The 21,376-nt window shown below is 37.1% G+C and overlaps 1 protein-coding gene across 2 annotated transcripts in view; it reads right to left on the reverse strand.

Annotated features, from left to right (window-relative positions):
• CHM (CHM Rab escort protein) overlaps positions 1-21,376 on the reverse strand; it is a 211,662-nt gene that overhangs the window by 67,356 nt on the left and 122,930 nt on the right. Inside the window, exon 9 of one of the 2 annotated variants that reach the window (XM_072626062.1) lies at positions 3,760-3,837. The exons of the other annotated variant lie outside the window; for it this stretch is intronic. Coding sequence (XP_072482163.1) covers positions 3,760-3,837 — 78 coding nt within the window. The remainder of the gene's footprint in view (positions 1-3,759; positions 3,838-21,376) is intronic. 2 annotated transcript variants of the gene reach the window in all.

The raw sequence follows: 21,376 nt of genomic DNA on the forward strand, positions 1-21,376 counted from the left end.
AGTGATCCGACTGTTCTAGAAAACTATCTGGAATTATGGCAGAAAAATGATTAAACTTTTCATATATTTTGGGTCAGCAAATCCCACACTACTGGACATATGGCCCAAGGGGTTCAAAGACTGAAAGAAAAACCCCACATATGCCAAAATAGTCACAGCAGCACTCTCTGCGATAACAAATAATGGGAAATAAAATGGGTGGTTGCTATTTGGGGAACAAAGGGCTGGACATGAATGTAATGAAACATCTTTGTGCAATAAGGAATAATGAACATGAGGAATCTGGGAAAACCTGGGAAGATTTTCATGAACTGATGCACAGTGAAATAAAAAGAATCAAGTTAACGATATGTGGCAACAATGATATAATAAAAAGAACACCCAAAGAAGCCAAAGTGATTGGCCAAAAGAGCCAGTCATACCTCCTCTCCTCTTAGTGGAGGGGTGGGGGACTATAAGGGCAAAACATACATTGTCAGACACAATCACGTTACTGATTCTTTTTGGATTACTGTTTTTCCTTTGCTATCATGGAGGGTTCAATGTGGATGAGAAATATTTAGGAATAACTTGTGTAAAAAGAAATAAAACTTATTAAGTTAAAAAATAAAATTGGTCACACAAATTGTTCATGTGCCTGACAGTTACATGCAAGTTTGTAAATGAGATCAGAAAAGAGTAATAGGGAAACAAATGACAAGTAAGTGACTGATTCTGGCCTCTCAGCAATGGGAATTGTATATACCAGAAAAAATTGGTTCTGTATGTTACAGATTCTTCCTGAGCCTCCTTGGAGCTGCTCATGAGGCATTTAGGAATAAGTATGGCCCTTAGGCATAGATGTTTCAATGTGCATTATTTTAAATTTGGCAATGACTCAGGATACAGTGGATTACCTTGGCATCTTTGGTGTCCAACCAAGCTCTAAGCACTCCATATCTCCTGCTTTCAGCTGCCTTTATGGTCGCTGGAATAAACTGTTCTCATCTGCCCATTCCACCAGGGGAAGTCTTCACATGCTTGGGACAGACACTCCCCTAACTCAGCCAGTGAGTTTGAGACCCGTTGGTTACCCTCAACCTGGTTTGGTCCGTCTGCCAAAACTGTTTACTGGGGTATGGTTGCTGCACATGCTGCAGCTTCTTGGAGCCAAAGGCAAGAGTTGGGTGGAACAGGTGGGTACCAAAGGTAGAAAGCAGCCCTGAAAAAGGCTCAGCAGCCATCACACCAAAGGTTCTGGTCCTCTCTGAACACACTCTACACCTTTCTTTTGTACGTTTTAGGGCACAAAATGTATCTTGTAAATTTTTAAACCAATATGTCAATTTTATCTTACATCATAAAATGTTTTTTATAAAGAAAGTCCAAGTATAAGAGTTTTCTGAAAAGGGCCATGTTTTTTCCTTCAAAAAATACCAGTCCCTGGACTAGAAACTAGTTTACTGGAAATTAATAAAAATCTTTTAAAGTTATTAGAGTATACAAAATTATTGGAAAATGTACAAAACAGCTTAAATAGTTATAACACAGAACCTTCAATTCAACAAGATACTTAAGTGCCATACAATCTGATAACTTTTCTTTATAATCCCCCTAAAATAGTCATCTGAAATATGTGTCACTTGCTGCTTAACAGGACAATAGCAATGTTAACTGTGAAGCCACTCCTAACAGCCACTGACATAGTAATGAAAATCTTTTAACAAATATTCTAAAAATTAATCAGTCCATCCCACTACCACCATCTCAACTAAGCAAATTTTAAAACAAACAAACCCAGAAAAAATGAGTCCCTCAATACACAATGACACAGTCTGGCAAAACAAATCTCCACATAAGTCATGTTGGAAAACATGTTCCTTTCTGCATTTTCACTTCATCACCTCACTGGCAGGAGGCGAGCACTCTGTTTTTTCTTTGCTCTTCCAGACTCAGTGATTAACATTGCACTGAATAGAGTTCTAAAGTCTTTCAAAGTTTTTTTTTCTCTATAATGTTGTCTTTACATAAATTGTTCACCTAGTTCTGTTCATATGGCTCTGGCTCTGCATCAGTTACCAAAGATCTTCCCAGTTTCCTCGGAAGCTGTCCAGTTCATCATTTCTTATGGCATAATAATATTCTGTAACATTCTTATACCATAATTTGTTTAGTCATTCCCCAAAAGGAAGAAATTCCATTACTTTCCAATTTGTGTCTATCATGAAGAGCTGCTATAAATAAATTTTGTATATATAGAATCTTTTCTGCTTTCTCAAGGTCTAAATCTGGTAACTGGGTCAAAGGGTATATATAGTTTGGTAATTTTCTGGGCCTGGTTCTAAATTGCTTTCCAGAATGGTGGGATCAATTCACAGCTCCACCAATAGTATATTTACTTGGTTTCTCACAGCCCCTCCAACATTTGTCATTTAATATTTTGTCATCTTGACCAGTCTGGTAATTATGAAGCAGAATTCGCATTTTTCTACTTGTTAGTGCTGTGGAGAATTTTTTTCATATGATTGATTATTGATAGCTTAGATTTATTCCCTTGAAAACTGCCTTTTTATATCCTTTTACCATTTATCTGATAGCTCTTAGTCTTATACATTTGAATCAGTTCCTTTTGTATGTATATGTATATATGTATAAATACACACACACACATACATACATCTCAGAACTTAGATCTTTGGTCTAAAATCACAAAGTAGCCCTGGGAATTAATGAGTATGAAAAACTCAAAGCAATACAGCAAGAGTTCATAGGAAGGGGTGAAACAAAACAAGCAGAAGCAAGAGAATGATGCATGCAATGCATGTGCTTGGCAAACTAAACTACTCTAGGTCATCCAAACTCAGAATAATCACAATTACCAACTGAAATTCATTTCTTTCCTCTAACAGAGATGCTATATAGGAACACAGGGACAAAATACTGCATATCCAGTTAGATGGTCATTTCTTTTTGGTCAGTTTTGGTTACCTGTTACAGGTCACAAAGGAAGGTAGGGCACATTTGGAAAGGGCTATGGCATTAAAAAGAAGGTATCAACCAAACTCTTTTGGGAAAAAAAACCCTAGATTAATACTTCATTTAGTCTATCTCAGACAATGTCACAATCTTATTTTCAAGGATTCATAACTTAGTTGGAAAAGCAAATGTAATAGAAATACTAACAATATAAAGAAGTGCAAATTATGTTCAGAGTTTTTAAAAAGATAGGCTTATTTCTCTCATTTCAACTCTAAACTTGCCTGCAAGCCTGATAACTGTTGTAAAAGAATTTATCCTCAGATAAGAGGGAAGCATAGTTTATGACAACAATCTACCTAAAAACTCATTAAAGTCTTTTCTCTTGGAGTGACATGCATTATCAGCAGAGATTAATCTGATGAGTCTTTAGGTGAGCTCCATTTTTAAAAATGCAATAACAGAGGGCTTTGTTGTCATCTGATGAAAATCAATTAGAGTAGGTAAGGCCACAAGGAAAACTAACATCACTCATCACCAGCCCCCCGGCAGCTGAAATGATTTGTCTTCCAAGCTTGGGTGATCAGGAGCTGTAGTAATATTGCAGGGAAATTAATTTAGTTTCTATATTCTGAACCCACTTTCCTTGTTCTGGAGGACCTATACACAAATTACTTTTAATCAAGGTTGATATGTTATTAATACCAAGGAGGATCTTTGAAGAATCATTTTTTTAATCGACTTGAGCATTTTTCACCTGTGTTCAGTGTGTAAATAAAGGAAGGTTACTTCTATTATCCTTACTTTCCAGATTCTTTGTCCACTACAAGGCACTGTACTGCATGGCTAAGACAATAGGTTCCACCAAATACCGCACACATCCTGCAAATGGAATTGGGGAAAAAACAAACAAAAATACATTAGACTGGTTGGTACTTTGCAAGACAAATGAGCTTACCTGGTATTTCTTTTTATATTATTTTATACTCTCTAATCTGTTTCATGGAAGAATAAGCTAACTGTTTTTCTCTTAATCATAGCAGTATAAATCTCTCAAAGAGAGACCAGCTGACATCCTTTGGAAAAGAATGCTATTTTGCCCTGGTGTAGATGCTACAGTTGACCTTAGTCTGTTTATAGGCCTGGAATTGTGATAATACCCAAAGTCTCTCTAATCACAAGTCAGGCTTTTCTACAAAGGAGCCTTGACCATCAGCTACTGACTGCTGAGTTTAATGTCTGTCCAGAACAAGCAGAGCTCTATATAGGCAGGCACCTCAATATCTGACAGAATGGAAAACCAACCAAAGTGAGCCACAGAGATGTCGGGAGGTTGGCCAAGTAGCAGAGTATGGAAATCCATCAGATTGGGGCGAGGGGAAAAACTCTGGCAGAGTTGAGGACACGGGTAACTACGACAACTAAGCTGTGGGAAAGAAAGAATGGGAGGGGCAATATATGACAATTGAGGCAATAGATTTCCAGACAGGTCTTTAATCATCATAAGTTCAACCTTTCTAGTGGATACCAATATGCTATGAGGGTAAGGGATTTTTTCACTCTGTGATTCAGAATCTGTAAGACAAAGGCTTAATGTTACCACAAGGTTTGCAAATGCACATTTTGGAATGTTACAACAGGTAAATTAGAACAAACATGCAAAGTCCCACTTGCCTGTTCACCCACAAGAGACAAGAATTTTTGCTCAAGACATCACCTAGGAGTTCTCCCTTTCTCTAGGCCGCTGAGAAGTAGAGAAGATATGACATAGAGAAGGCTGATGCAACAGTGGCCCCCTTCACCCTCCACCAACATTGGTGAACCTGTTGATGTCAACAGAGTCCATGTGCACATGAGAAAATATTAAAGGCATGAATTCAATTTAAATTAAATTAAAAGGTTGAACTATGTAAGTCCAAAGAGGTGTAGGAAATTTGTACCAGGAACTCTATGTTTAGCCATTCCTTTTTCAGTCTCATTATCATCATTATTGCTGATAACTGAAAACTTCATAGAGCACTTAAAAGTTTTCAAAACATTTGCAAAAACAATCCCATTAGACTCTCAAAACAACTCTGGGGCTTAAGTAGTGCAAGTATTAAAACCCAAAACTTAAAGGTGAGGAAATAGGCTAAAATGAGGTAAATGAACTCAGCTTTCCTAACTCCTCTCTCTATTGTATCCTTTTATTTCACTGGAAAGGGAGGAGGAGGATTACTAAACCCCTGCTCACCAGCTTGTCTGGAGAACAGAGCTGCAATCACTGAAGCATTATGGTCCAATCAGGTCATGGCTATGCACAACATCAGAGGCAGGGCAACCTCCAAGTACCCCGCACTGGCAAAAGTTTTTGTGAGAAATTAGTGATAAAATGAAGATTTGTGAATTCCAAAGCTCAGTCCCAGTAAACTGTTGTACAATATTCAAGTATAAAAAGAATGCTATAGAATATTGTGGCATGTCAGGAGCAGAAGAAATCTGCTTGGTACTAATACTAAAAGTAATTTCTTCATAAGAGCTTCCTCCAGAAAATTGTCTCTGCATTACAATATTTATAAACAATGCTGCTTAACTTAGCACAAAAAAGTTACCAAAACAAACTTCCATAAATTTCAGTACATTAAAAATTAATGCATTTGAAGGAGCTAAATAAAGCCTTGAGGGGTAAGGGATGTGCTTTTAATTTCAAACTGACGTAAAGGCATACAGAGCTGTTTATTTTAGCAAAATGCCATCAAAACAACAAATCCTGGTTTTTAGAATATAATCTTTTTGCTGGCAGTAGGCACCCTCCATGTAGAGGACATGCCACAAGGATGTGGAGAAGGTTGAGCCTTGGACTGTCACTCTTGTGGCCAAAGAAATGGCATATGGGAAGGACTAAGCTTGAACAAAAAACATCACCATCACACAATAAGCCAATCAGATGTCACCCTGACCTGGAAAATGGGAAGCATCTAAAACTGTTTTGCTCAGGACCACGTCAAGATGTTGTCACCTGGAAAGTTGTGTTTTCATAGCCACCTGACCACTGGAAAGGATCTACATGGTTCACAGTGGAAATATTTCCATTCTGCTCCTCTCACAGGCTCACTGATGCAGGTACCCTGGATCTCAGGGACTGAAAATACCAGTTAATAGGGCAGAAGGTACAAAGGGTGGCCACTGCTAAGTCTTCCATGAGCTACCTATACCCATAATGTCTATAATTCCCCGTGTACAAAGTCCTTTTTTTTTGCAAAAAAAAAAAATAATAATAACATGGGATCATTTTCATAATACAATCATTTCAGTGACAGTGGGTACCATTTCAGCACATTTTCCTCCTACTTGACTACTTCTAAGTCACTTTTGTTGGCTCATTATCCATTTCCCATCCCCTGACTTGTGAGTTCAGGGCTCTGACCTAAGCTCTCTTCTCAGTCTATACTCTGCCACTTGGTAACCTCATCAGCTTCCAATGGTTAAATTAACATCTCTAACAGATGACTCCCTGATTTATACAGACAGCCCAAGTCTCTCTCCTGAACTCAGTCCCACAATACCAACCACTTACTGGAATTTCCAACTGGACACCCCAATTGACACCTCAAACCCAACATGTCCAAATCTGAACTCAATATCTTTTCCAAAAAAGACACCCTTTGTCCAAACTTCCTAATTTCACTTGAAGGTACTATTATTATTATACATTAAATTTGTGCATTATACTTGATTTTTCATGTTCCTTCAACCTATCTCAACCTCAATCTCCAATGAACTGCCAAATGTTGATGTTTCTACCTCCATCTTCTCTCTAATCACATGGCCATCATTCTGGCCTGCTGAATATCTCACCTAGACTATTGAAATTACCTACTCTCTCTGATTTAGTCTTTTTCTTCTCCAATCTAATCACCATAATTTTCCACACTGATTTCTTAAAATCAAATTAATCAAGTCACTCCCCTATTCAAATGCTGGTGGGTTCCTATTGCCCCTAGGATTAAATATAAGCTCTTCTGCTGGGTTTTTAAAGCCTTTCATAACCTGTTCCCAACTTACCTTTCCAAGCCCCATTCCACACTCTACAGGTCAGTCAAAGGGACCTTGCTATTCCTCACTTATTAGTTGCAGCTCTGTACTTGCTGTTCCCATGCCTGGAATGTACTCCTCAGCCTCTTAAATTCCCTTGGTTTCCTTCAAAATTCTATACCATAGTCATGTGAGGCCTTTCTGATGACCCCAGTCACTAGTGCCCCACCACATACATTTACTTTGCATAAACTTATTTATGTACACTAGAATCCAAGCTTCTTGAGGAAAGGGACTATAGCAATCTTATCTTTGTATCCCCAGAAACTATCACAGTGCCAGGCATGTAGCAGGCACCTTATAAATGCTGACTGACTGATTGATCTTTGCTACCACCTGACAGCAAAAATATCTGAGAATGAAGTGTGTGTGTGTGTGAGAGAGAGAGAGAGAGAGAGAGACAGAGAGAGAGAGAGACAGAGACAGAGAGAGAGAGAGAGAGAGAGAATGAGACAGAGACAGAGACAGAGAGAGAGACAGAGAGAGAGACAGAGAGAGAGAGAGACAGAGACAGAGAGAGAGAGAGAGAGAGAGAGAGAGAGAGAGAGAATGTGAGATTGCACTAAGAAGGTTGTAACATCAAATCCAACGTCAATCATTTATACGTGTTGAGCATGGCTTGGAAAGAACTGCTGGTTACACATCAATCTTTACAGAGACATTCACACAGAAATAATGATCATTGTGTATATGTCCCTTGAATCATGAAGGACAGTAAGAATCGAGTAGGATAGCTGCTCTCCTCCAAGCAGAATGGCATGAATTACTGCAGAGAAAATAAAATGGGTCCTTTGTACTTACATAACTTCCAAAAAAAGAAAAATGTTGTATGTGAACATATGATACATGGAATGACTCATATCACTTTAGGATGTCTCCTCCAAGACAGAAGTAACCATGTGTATGCTATTCAAAAAATACCTTAGCATAATATAAACACTCAAGTGACAAACCACCATCACCTAAGGAAGTCAAATTCTTGGTACATAAATCTTTTTATTTGAAAAAAAAAGGTGATCTCAAAGGATATGCTTATAATAGAAATATTTTAAAGAGTCAACAATACAAATGCTTGGATCTAGCTGTTGATTATTCAATTTAAAAAGCATTCACTTAGTTCTTACTATGTGCCAACCACAAGGCGGGTTGGCAAACACTCCCTGCCCTCCAAGAACTTATATTCTACTGATAGGAACAACATGCATACAGGTATGTAAATACAAAATATATTTTAAAAATACAAAGTCATTTGAGGAGAGAAAGCACTACCACATAGGTGGGGTGAGAGAAGGCTTAGAGATAAGAGAAGGAATGTCTTGTACAAGAAACAGCAAGTAGGCTAGCACAGCTGTACAATGTACAATGCATAGAGGAGAGTAATGATGTGTAAGAAGAATGTAAAGGTAGGAAGGGGCCAAACTGTGAAAGTTTTAAATGCCAAAAGACATTACATTTGATCCTAGAGATAAGAGGAAACCACTTTTGCAGTTACATGGAGGATAGATTGGAGTGGGATAAAGATTTGAGGCAGGGAAATTTATCAGAAGGTTACTGAAATAATCCAAGAGAAGCACGATGGGGGCATGACTTAGGATGATGGTTTTGTGAACAGAGAGATGGGGAAGTATTTAAGAGATGTTGTAGATAGAGAAATTTTAAGATTTGGTAACCTGGTACACATGGAGTGAGTAAAAGTGAGGAATCAGGAATGACATCAAGGTTGTCAACTTGGATGACTAAAAAGATGGTACTGCCTTCACCCTACAAATTGGGTTAAATTTAGCAAAATGTTTTTTCTACGGCAGTAAATTAAAGGCTAATGTCCTGAAAGTTAATGTTCTCCCACAAATGTACAATTAACCCTAAACTACTATTAAGAAGTCTTCTGAAATCCCAGCTCTGCTGCATCCCAATTCTCTGAGGCAGGAGCTGTGTAGGCAATCCCAAGATTATCAATTATCAATCCTAAAATCCTGATAAAGCTGGTCCTGTTTCCTTATCCCACTTCTGGCAAGGGAGTATAGGTCTATAGGAGAATGAAGGGCAAGACTGAGCCAAAAGAACAGCAAGTAAAGGATTATTGGTGACCATGGATAGAACAGTGGCACTTAAGAAGCACAGTTGGAATTAAAACTGCAAAAGACAAATAAGTGAATGTATGGTGAGAAAATGGTGAGTATATATGATTCTTTCTATTAGTTTGGTAATGAAATGGATAGGGAATATAGGACAATAACTTGAGAGGATGTCAGAGTCAAATAAAGGTGTTTTTTTTTTAAACAAATGAGGCACACATACATTTTTGTACAAGCAACAGAGAAGGAATTCAAGATGGGATGAGTTTCTAAAAGGAATGAGATCCAGGACACAGATAAAGGAGGTGACCCAGGCAAAGAAAAGGGATAATTCTTCCTAAGAGACAGGAATAAAGGGAAAAAAATATGAGTAAAGATGTAGAGGGGTTTTGAGATGTGGCATGAAGGGAAAAGGAAGCTCACAGTAGACAAGTTTTTCAGTAAAGTAAGATAAAGGGAAAATTGCTAAGAGAGAGAAGGAGATAGAGAAAGGAATGGTGGCTAGGGGATCCATTCAAAGGTTTAGAACATCTCCTAAAGGCAGTAGGATGGTCAGTGAAGTAGAATAAAATTTTACCATGCAGCAGCGAGTGCCTGATTGACACTATAAAACATGAGTCTGTAAAAGATCTAGTTGAAACAGTGGTAATGATTTCCTCAAGTGGCATTCAGCAGGTTGAGTGTACAATCGAAGAGGTCAAATGGCAGGGTGATCTGGAGTTTAGTATTGGCAGAAAGAAAATGGTGCTGGGACAAGGCAATCAAGGGTAGAGGAGACTGTACAGTTCAATTGGGCAATGACAAGGTCAAGAATTCGAAGGGAGAAAAGGTACACCAAAGCAGGGATGAGGTAGAAGGATAAAAGATTGTGATCAGAGAGAGAAATTTCTGAATTCAAAATCAAGGAGGTGGTACAATTACGAGTGATGGTGACACTGATGGTATTATAATTTCTATGAGTGACTAATGTAGAATAAAACTATAGGTCACAGGAACTGAGGAGACAGATGAACTGGAATGCTATGGAATCTTGAAGGGACATCAGTATATATGCTTAGATTTCTAAGTATAAGAGCAAGGGCTGAGTTGGAGAGCAAGGCTGTAAGTCAACTACTAAAGCACTTAAGAAAGGATATAAATTATCAGAAGACTGGTAGATCATGGCAAGAAGGAATTAGATTACATAATAGAGAAAGATGATATGAACCAGAAAGGAGAGATTGCTGAATGACAGTGGCAGAAGAAAGGTCTGGACGTGAAAATGGAGAGCAAGGGGTATGTCCCCTGCCCATCCTAGACCAACATGCCAGGGGACAGAAAAGAAGGATCACCCAGGACTGAAGAGGATGGACAGTGATGCAGGCATCTGGCAATAGCCAGCTTTCAATAAATACAAGAGGCCTTAAGTACTGAGGGTAAGTGACTAGAACAATGGCACCCAGCTAGATGTGGGACATGCATGACCTCAAAACTATCAGTGTCAACTTCTCCACTACATCCCAATCAGGGCATTCCTACAGCTATGTGTGAGGTATAAATGCCTATACTAAAGATCACGGTAGGTTCAAAACAATGCTCCTAACCCATCACCTTACAAGCTTATAGTTCACATTTGAAATCTTCTCAAGAGGCATTACATATATTCATGCCAAAATTCATTTCTCACAGTTACCCATTCCTGTGAGAAATGTCTCTGCAATTTAACTTAGCTTGTCTTCTTACTATCAGGAAGTCCTTAACATTCAATACCAACTTGGAGATTCCACTGTGCAGTGCCTCTTGCACACAGTAGGCCTCCATATAAATATACTGAATTGATTCTGTTCCATTTATAAAAAATATTAATTAACATCTAGAATTTATTCCTGGTGGGATCCCATTTTTCAAACTTATCTTTCCAGATAACAGTTCAATTGTAACAATTCTATTTCTGTGTTCATGGTAGTTCTCTATTCAAGGCAAAATATTACTTTCAGATTCATAGTTAACATTTGTTTCTTTAAGATGCTTTCTGTATAAAATTTGGTTAAAAAAATGAAACTTTTTGAAAAACACAATAATATCTATGCTACATCTTGGTCCACACATCCTCCTGTTTTGTTTTGTTTTTTCTTTTTAAGTTAGAACTTGACAAATATATACAGTTAAATACACAAAAACAAAAATGAGGATTATTTATGCAATTGTGAACATCTGTTATGTACAGTAAGAGGGAAGAGGAAGAGGAGGAGAAGAGTTGACATTTACATAGAGCCTTAAGATTTGCAAAGTGCTTTACAAATATTAATTCATTTTATCTTCACAACAAGCCTAGAAAGCAGGTGTTCTTATTACCCTTATTTTACAGATGAGGAAATTGAAGCAGACTTTAATTCAAGTTCAGTGACTTGTCCAGGGTCTCACTGCTAATAAGTGACTGTAGCCAAATTGGAACTCAAATCTCCCTGACTCCAGACCCAGCACTCTATTCATTGTAACAACCTAGCTGCCTCAGTTTTTCAAACTGTATACTAAATACAAAATCACTGTTTACTGATGTTCCTCTATGAATTTTTTTGCTTTCCTCTGCATTTTTTTCACTTTTTATTGAAACTCTTTTCTGTCTTTTTTATTTGTACATCACTACTAATATCCTCTAACTGCTGCCTTTTCCTCCCTCATAGCAGACATAGAGTAAAGCAGAACCAACAGCCAGACCATGTCTAACTCTGCACCTCGTCTATTGCCTCTCAGCCAAGAAGCAGAAAGCTCATGTCACCAGCAGTGTTTAAAAGCATGTTTGGCTCTTGCTCCAATCAGAGCATTCTCCCATTTCACCTCTACCTCCTTGAACACTTTGGAACCCTCAAAACTCTGCTCAGCCTCTAGATTCTGATAATATGTTAGCATTCTCTCTGGCATAAGTTTTCCTGTATTTATTTTGGACTGCAAGCTTGATGAGTCAACAGTGTCATACAGAAGCTTCCTTGAAAAGCAAAATGTTCAGGACTAAGTGAATGACAGTCTCGTTGTAGTTTGTCCTACTCAGACCTTATCTGGAATATTGTCATTTTAGTAAAGACTTTGAGAAGCTAGAGAATATCCAGATAAGGGTGACTAAGACAGTGAAAAAGCTAAAGAGTAGATCGTATGAATATTGGCAAAGCCATAGGGGATGTTCAGCCTAGAGGAAAGGAAGGTTTGTGAGGATGGGGAAAAGACTGATATTGGTCTCCAAATACCTGAAGTGCTGGCACATAGAGGAGGATTTGATTCGTCCTAGTCAGTCCCAGAGGACAGAAATAGGAGCAATGGGTAGAAAACACAAAGGGGCAAATTTTGACTTGATGTAAAGAACAACCACTTAACCATTAGAGCTCTCCAAAGGCTGAATGGGCAGACATAAGAGAAGTCTCACACACACACAAACACAAACACACACACACATATCCACTGAAGTCTTCAAGCAAAGGCTGAATTGACTATTTATTGTGCATGTTGTAGAGGGGATTTTTGCTAAGGTATGGCTTGGATCATCGGGGCAGCTATGTGGGTCAGTGAATATAGTGCTGGGCCTGGAGTTAGGAAGTGTGAGCTCAAATCCAGCCTCAGACACTTACCAGCTGTGTGGCCCTGGGCAATTCACTTAATCCTTTTTGCCTCAGTTTCCTCATCTGTAAAATGAACTGGAGAAAAAAGAGGCAAATGGGGTCATGGAAAGTTGAACACAACTAAAAAACCACTGAATGATAACAATATGGGTTGGACCTGATGTGCCCAGAGAGTCCTTTCTAAGTCAGATTTCTGAAATCCTAAGAGAAGGAAAATGACTTTGCTGTATCTGATGTGGTAGGTCCTAGAGGTTCTTGGGTACCAGCAACAGGACAGTTCAGCAAAAGAGATTACTGCAGTTCAGGTCACAGGCAATGTGATCAGGGACTTGCACTAAAGCAGTTCAAAGGGAACTAAAAGATCTAATATGAATGACACTTTAAATAAACAAAAAAAAAGAACATGGTGATAAATAAAATGTGATTTTAAAAAAAAAAGGAGAAACAAAGATGACTGATCTAAACAACAGCTGTATGGCCTCCAGCTATGGAGGCGGGAGACTTTCACAGCAAGTATATGCCTGAATCACTGAAGTGAAAAACCGAAGGCACCTGCTATGTCATCATCAGTGGTGACATTTGCTGGACCATAATGGCGGCTTATTATTAGTTTGGGTTAATGGTGGAATGTTTCTGAGAATATCTATAATAAGTTTAAGAGTTGTTACTTTCTACTTAAGTGGCCACAAGCCAATCTGTGGTCTCCCCACTCAGAAACTGCTGGGTCACACTCATATTTTCCTTGATATGACCTTTTATGGCTTACGTTACTAAACTCACATAACAGTGCTGTCATGCATACAAAATAAGAGACACAGATGACTACAAAAGAGAAAATGTTTCAGAAAGGCAAAGCAAGTGTGAGGTTGGTAAAACTCTAAAGTGTAAATTCATTTTAACAGGTGGGAAGGAAAAAAGAAGCAACAAATGGCTAGATCAAAGAATTATTTATGGGTTTTCATTTTGAATGAAGTGTAAGCAGCAATAGCAATAATCAGGAATTATTTGTAAATTTATAGGTCTTTTAGGCTCTCATTTGATATGTATAGCTATCTCCAAGAAATATATCCTGGATAAATGAAGAGGCACACTCCCCAATTTACATCCTACTTACTTAGAATAAATACTCAAGTGTTTGGTGCTTCCCCCAGTCAATGTTTCACTCACTCAAAGATGTTTTCCAAACCTGTCAGAAGGTTTGAGGGGTTGTAGAAATGAAGATAGAATTTCTGGCAGAAAGCAAGGTTGGTCTCTACACGAAGCAAATACTGGGGTTCTAAGTGGAGAGGGAAGAAACACCTTTTTTTCACTTGGGAAGAAGTTTGTAATGGAATACTATTGTGCTATAAGAAATGATGAACAGGAAGACTTCAGAAAGGCCTAGAAGGACTTATATGAACTGATGCTGAGTAAAAGGAGCAGAACCAGGAGAACTTTGTACACAGCAAGAACCACAGTGTGCGAGGAATTTTTCTGGTAGACTTAGCCCTTCACAGCAATGCAAGGACCTAAAAAGTTCTTAATGGACTCTTGAGGCAAAACGTCTTCCACATCCAGAGAGAGAACCATGGAACTGGATCGCAGAATGAAGCAGACCATTTTTTCTTGCGTTCTGTTTTCTTTTTTTTTTGTTTTATGGTTTCTCCCATTCATTTTAATTCTTCTATGCAACATGACTAAGGTGAAAATGTATTTAGTGCGAATGTATGTGTAGAACCCATATAAGATTGCACGTTGTCTTGGGGAGGGAGGGGGAAAAAATCTAAGATTTATGGAAGTGATTGTAGAAAACTGAACACAAATAAAATAACTTTTTGAAAAAACAAGCTTGTAAAGTAAATGAGAAAATGAAAATTCACCTTTTTATTCCTAAGATGTGAAAGAAGGAAATATGTTTCATTAAGTAGCAATTTAAAAACACTAATTTTTTAATAATTTGCTTTTGTTTTCTAGATGAATTTTTTTATCTTAAAATAAACTGGCTAGACTCAGGAGTCAGAAGACTTGAGTACAAATCCTACCTCAGATGGTACTAGCTGAGTGACCTCAGTTATGTCTCTTAACTCTCTCAGATCCAGTACCCTTCTCTGGGAGATGAGACACACTTAGTCACAGGGATATTGTGATGATCAAGTGAGATAATGTCAAAAAGCAGTATGAAGAAGGGAGCAATTACGAGGTGCAGAGTGCTTGCGACTGGCAAGGTGCCAAAAGAGCTGATTTTCAAGTTTTTTCAAGCCCTGCAACAGAATGGCCAAGACTTCCACCACTCTCTTGCATCCAGCCAAAAAAAAGTAAAATACAAGAGTAAATATTCCTCAATATGTCATGGTGTATTTTTCACTTAAAACAACAAAGCAAGGATTATCTGGTTCCTAAAGAAGGATGCCAAACAGTTCTTAAAGCTATGTTAAATGTTAGAAATATTTCTGGTTCTATTTCAAAGTTTTACACTATAAAATTCTGCCATCTCAACTGTGATACGCTCAGGCAAAATTCACCACATCAGCCTAACTCCCACAGCAGAGCCAAATGCCTTGATATATCTGGAATACAACATAAGTCTTTGATACCATTAACCACAAAAGAAAGACGCTTAACCAAATATTACTCTAATTAACTGGCTGCTGCCTGCAACAGTGATTCAGGTTTTGCTGAAAGATAGCACTAACTGTGGACTGAAGTTCAACTTTGCCCTGGTGACATCAAATCACATTACAGCTAAATTAACAGTTGTGAAAAATTTTGGCCTGGTAGCCCCCATCCTACATAGCCTTTAAATGTAATTTCAGTTCCTATCGAGTAGGGAATCAGCCATTATAACTTTTTATACAGCTGCAAAACAATAGGACCAGTTAATAGCTGAACTTTTGACAGCACTATTCATGATGATTTATGAGTTTGTATATAATTTGATTATTCTATTAATTCTGCTGATTATTGTTTCAGCTAATACAGTGAAGGTCACGTCCAAAATAAATCTTCATTACATTTCACTGAAAGTAATTGCCTCCAAGTAGTTGTTTTCTTTAATTAAACACTAATGTAACAAGAAATAAAATAGGCTTCAGGGTTGACGCATCTGTTGCTACAAGAGAAATATACTTCACTGATGTTAAAATAGCCAATGCTAACATAAAAACATAGAAAGCTTCTCTTCCTCAACCCAGCTATTCAACAAACTACTTCGCAAACACATTCTTTTTGATCAATTCCAAAATCAGAGAAGAACTAAACTGTACTAACGACTAAGAAACTGAATTCATACCACACAAGTAGAAGCCAAAAAAAAACCCCTCTTTTTTCCAACTCGTGTAAAATGCAATATGATATTTTCATTTCTAGACTTATGTATATAGGACTCTATGTATGAAAAATGAATAGGAGTCTTTGTCATAACTGTGGTTTTTCTAAAGGTGGCAATAGACTTTCTCCATCCCTAAAGAGGAATACTGGGCACCAGGCCCTGAGAGTTCTGGAGAGAGATCAGAGAAAAAATGGCAAGGTACCACATTAATACATTATCCTCATTCAAGCTTATTTTGTACACAGAACACACTGTGTCCTGGATTTCACGTTTTATTTCCTTGGTTCTCTCAAAGGTCTCCAGGCCCTAAGCATTTCCTAGATTACAATGTCCTACCTAAAAAGAAAACATACTGTCAAGGCATAAAACAACTACCTCAAATTGACAAGACTAATAGAAAAATGAAAGGGCATTCTCAAACTCAATATTTAAAGGGCACATAAGCTTGGCTATTTAAAGGTGTTTGAAACCAAGATAATGTGAATGAACATTTGGTTGCAATTTGTGTGGGACACACAAAACTGAAAATTGGAAGGGGGGGAGTACATTACATATTCACATTTTTATTTAAACTGGATCTCCACATCTTGACTAGACTGGAAGTATATGGGCTACATATAGGTCAAATCAGCTCCACCAACTGATCTGCATGCGAACTTTGACCTGTTCTGTTTCTAATCTGGATCAGTTCACCTCTTCTTAGACAACCTGGTACCCTCCTACTGTTGCCCCTCCCCACTCACGGAAGTTCATAATATTGATGGCAAACTTAATGTGGACACGTGATTAGCATAGCCCAGTGCAGCTCAGAATTCCTAAATTCAAAAGATCTGCCACCCTTAGCCTTCCTGGGAGCTGAGATTACAAGGATGGGCCATAGAGGCCCAGCTTCAGACTCATATCTTGATTACTCCAAAACCCAACTCCATCTATATCTTTCAAAAATAAATTATGAGACTTGATAAGCAAGATGGAGGACTATACATTTTCTCTGATCCCCACAACTTCTCAAACCTTTTCAAAACATACATTATATACCAAAGATACAGCAACATCAGCTGTCTCCATGGTTAAGAAAATAAAGCTCTACAATCTGTTGATTACAAGGAACACATTCAAAAAACAAAAATATATGCAAAATAAAACTAAGGAGATAGAAAAAATTTACTATATATCAAGTGAATTCATAAAAGCAGGACTTGCAATCAACACTATATGACAAAGCAAAAAAATATTCAAAAAAATTTAAAAAGGGATAAATAAGGAAATACATTATGCTGAAAGGAACCATAGACAACTAACCAATATCAAAAATAAATATATATGCTCCAAATTCATAAAGGAAACGTCAATTGAACTACAAGACATAAATGGTAACATAATAATGATAGGAGACTTCAATATCCCCCTCTCGGTTTTGGATGAGTCTAATGAAAAAACAAACAAAAAGGAAAATATGGAATTGAATAAGTTGCTGGAATAACTACAGTTAAAAGATGTATATCATCTTCTAAAAGAGAATATATTTATTTCTTATCATCACATGGAAATTTTACAAAAACTAACCATGTATTTGGGAATAGAAATATTATAAACAAATGTAAAAAAGCATATATCCTTTACAGACCACAACACAATAAAAAATCATTAGCTTAGGGATCACAAACAAAAGACAGTCTCAAATGGAGACTTAACAATGAAATCCTAAGTAATGAATGGATCAAAGAACAAATCATAGAAACAATGAATAATTACATGAAAGAAAACGATGATGATGAAACAACAAAATTCTTGGAACGCAGCTAAAGCAATTCTCAGGAGGAAAATCATATCTTGACAAACACACATTAACAAAATAGAAAGTGGGAGGATTAATGAACTAAATATGTATTTAAAAATGAAAGACAACAAATAAATCCAAAATAAGCACAAAAGAGGAGATATTAAAAATTAAAAGAGAAATCAATAAATTGGAAACAAAATAATCCATAAAAACAATGAATAAAATTAAAATCTGGTTCTTTGAAAAGACTAATAAAATTGATAAAACGTTAGCTAATCTGATTAAAAGAGGGCAGAAAATAAAATAAATAAAATAGCAAATGAGCAAAGTGAAACCATAACAGAACCAGAAGAAATAAAAAGATTAATCAAACCATATTGTGCACAATTATATGCTAAAAAATGAGAACACAAAAGAGGAATACCTTCAAAAATATAAAATATTCAAACTATCAGAAGACTAGTCTGAGATGTTAAATAGCCCAGTCTCAGAAAAGGAAATAGATCTGGTTGTAAAAGAACTACAAAAGAAAAAAAATCCCTGATCCTAATCGATTCACAGTAAAATTTCTATTAAACTTTTAAAGAATAATTAGTACCTATACTTCACAAATTATTTTCAAAAACTGAGAAAGTACCCTACCCAGATCCCTTTATGAAATAAATATACTCCCAATGCCGAAACCAGAAAAAGAACAGAAGGAAAATTATGGATCAATATAATTAATGAATATTGATCCAAAAATTTTCAACAAAATCTTGTCAGACTACGGTATTTTACCCAAGAAATCATTCATTATAAACAAGTGCAATTTATACCAGAGATGCAAGAATGATTTAACATTAGGAAAACAAGTGACATAATTAATCATATCAAAGGCCAAAACATCAAAAAGTATAAGATTATCTCAACAGACGCAGAAAAAAAAAACCCTTGACAAAGTACAGCAGTCTTATGCTAAAAATCTTCCAAATTATAGGCACAAAGAAATCTTCTTTCTTAATATCATAAAAAGTATCTATGTAAAATCAGATACACTAGGACCTTTTCCAATAAGTACAGGAGTGAAGCAAGGACTTCACCGTTCCCACTATTATTTGACATAATTCTTTAAATACTAGCAGCAGCAAAATAAGAGAAAGAAATAAAAGGTGTAAAGATTGGTAAAGAGGAAATAAAACTATCCCTATTTGCTGACAATATGTTAGTATATTTGGAAAATCCTAGGGAATCAGCAAAGGTACTAATTGAGAGAACAGCTTCATCAAAGTTGCAGGCTATGTTAAAAAAATCTTCAAAAATTAAAAGCATTTCTATATAATAATACCAAACCCCAAGAAGTAAAAATTGAAAGAGAAATTCCATTCTAAAAAGCAATAAGATATCTGGGGATCAATTTACTAAAGCACACAAATGACTTGATAGATTCAATTACCAAGTGCTCAGAATTAGGGTTAGAGATAAAGAACCACTTAAATAGAGGAATAGTTAATGGGGAAAGACAAAACAGATTGGTATATGAATGCAATGAAATATTACTGTCTATAAAAAAATAATGGGTGTGATAAATACAGAGAAACATGAAAAATCAACATGAACTGATACAGAGTGAAGTAAACAGAGCCAAGCAAACAATATACATTATGACTACAACAATGAAAATGAGAACAACCACACACCAAAAACTCCAAAGTGAATGTAACAGAACTATAAAGATCAAACAAAACTCAAATGAGATATGAAAGGATGCCCCCCTCCCTAGCCTTTCATGAACATGGGAGAACCACAAATGTGACATACTGCACATGTTTTGGAACTTTTTCAATGTACATGGTTGGTTATGCTGACTTTTTTTCCTTGTTATATGATGGGGAGGAGAGATACTGAGGGTAACTGATGATGTAAGAAAGAGAAGACATCAGTACAAACTTATTTTAAAAACAACAATCAATACTGAGTTTATCACTGGAATTTTTCTGTTTGTGGCTTTATAACTGCTTGAATTTCCAATCTTTGTCAGAGAATCCATTAAGTGTTAGCAATACCTAAATATTCTGCTTAGAACTATCCTGGACACATAAACAAACGGCTCCTGAAGAATTTCATTGAGATCTCTGTGATGCCACAAACAACATATCATGTTTCCAAATGGTGAGCAGCAATATTCACTGAGTATAAGTGAAGTAATGAGTAGGCCAACTTCCACAAAATACGCTTGTGAAGTCATTTTGTTATGTTGTGTTCAGCAGGCAAACAAGAAACATTGCATCTTTAAAAATACAGTTTACAGAATTACAGAATGTGAAAAGTGGAAGGGATTTCAATGGCTGCCAGATGACACTGCTAACTCATATTGAGCCTAGAGTCCACTAAAATCTACAGATCTTTTTCCAGACAAACATGTCTAATCATGTCTCCCCATCCTTTACTTATGAAGCTTATTTCTTTTGTACTGAAGTACTTAATTTTTTTTATTTTATATTTATCCTTACTGAATTTCAATTTATTACCTTCAGTCCAATGATCTAGTCCAGGGGTCAGCAAACTATGGCCCAGAGCCAGGTACTGTCTGTTTTTGAATAGTTTCAGAAGCTAAGTATGATTTTTACACTTTCAAATATTTTGAAAATATTTAAAATGTAAAAACCATTCTAAGCTCAGAGGCTTTACAAAAACAGGTTGTGGAATTGGTTCTATAGCCTGGTTTGCCTGTCCCTACTCTAGTCTTTCAAGATCTTTTTGGATCCTGACTCTAACATTACCAATGATCTCAATCACCAAATCTGATGGTCTTTTCTCAGTCCTAATCCTCTACCTGTCTGCTGCATGTGATACCATGGATCATACTCTCTGCCTTTATAATCTCTCCACTCTAGGTTTTCAGGACCTTACTGTCTTCTGATTCTCCTTCCACCTGTCTGACTTCCCCTTCTCCATCTTCTTTACTGGGTCATCATCCATATCCCTAAATATGGGTGCTCCTGCAGGTTCTACCCTTTCTGCTCTCTTTTCTCCCCCACAACCTCACCAGTTCCCATGGGTTTAACCAGTACCTAGATGCAGATGATTTCCATGTTGCAATATCTCTCCTGAGCTTCAGTCCTGGATCACCAACTATCTACCACCATTTTAAACTGAACATCCTGGAGACATGTTAAACGCAACACATCCGAAAACGGAATTATTTTCTTTCCGCCAAAAAACTCTCCCCTGTTCCAAACTTTCCTATTTCTGAGGAAGATGCCACCATCTTTCTAGTCTCCTGGGCTCATAACCTCAACATTATCACGGACTCCTCACTTTCCCTCACCCCATATACCCATTCAGTTGCCACAGTTTGCCATTCCTTACCTCTGTTGAAAGTATCATCATTCATCCAGTTACCCAGGTTCACAACTTCAGAGCCAATCTCAACTTCTCCCTCCCTCATCTCCAATATTCCATCACTTGCAAAATCTGGAGCAGCTAGTTGGTGCAATGGATAGAGCACCAGGCCCAGAGTCAAGAAGACCTGAGCTCAAATCCAGCTTCACGTAATTCCAAACTGTTTGACCCTGGGCAAGTCACTCAACCTCTCAGCCTCAGTTTCTTG

The sequence above is a fragment of the Notamacropus eugenii genome, chromosome X, assembly GCF_028372415.1.
Source record: "Notamacropus eugenii isolate mMacEug1 chromosome X, mMacEug1.pri_v2, whole genome shotgun sequence".
In the NCBI taxonomy this organism is placed as follows: Eukaryota; Metazoa; Chordata; class Mammalia; order Diprotodontia; family Macropodidae; genus Notamacropus; species Notamacropus eugenii.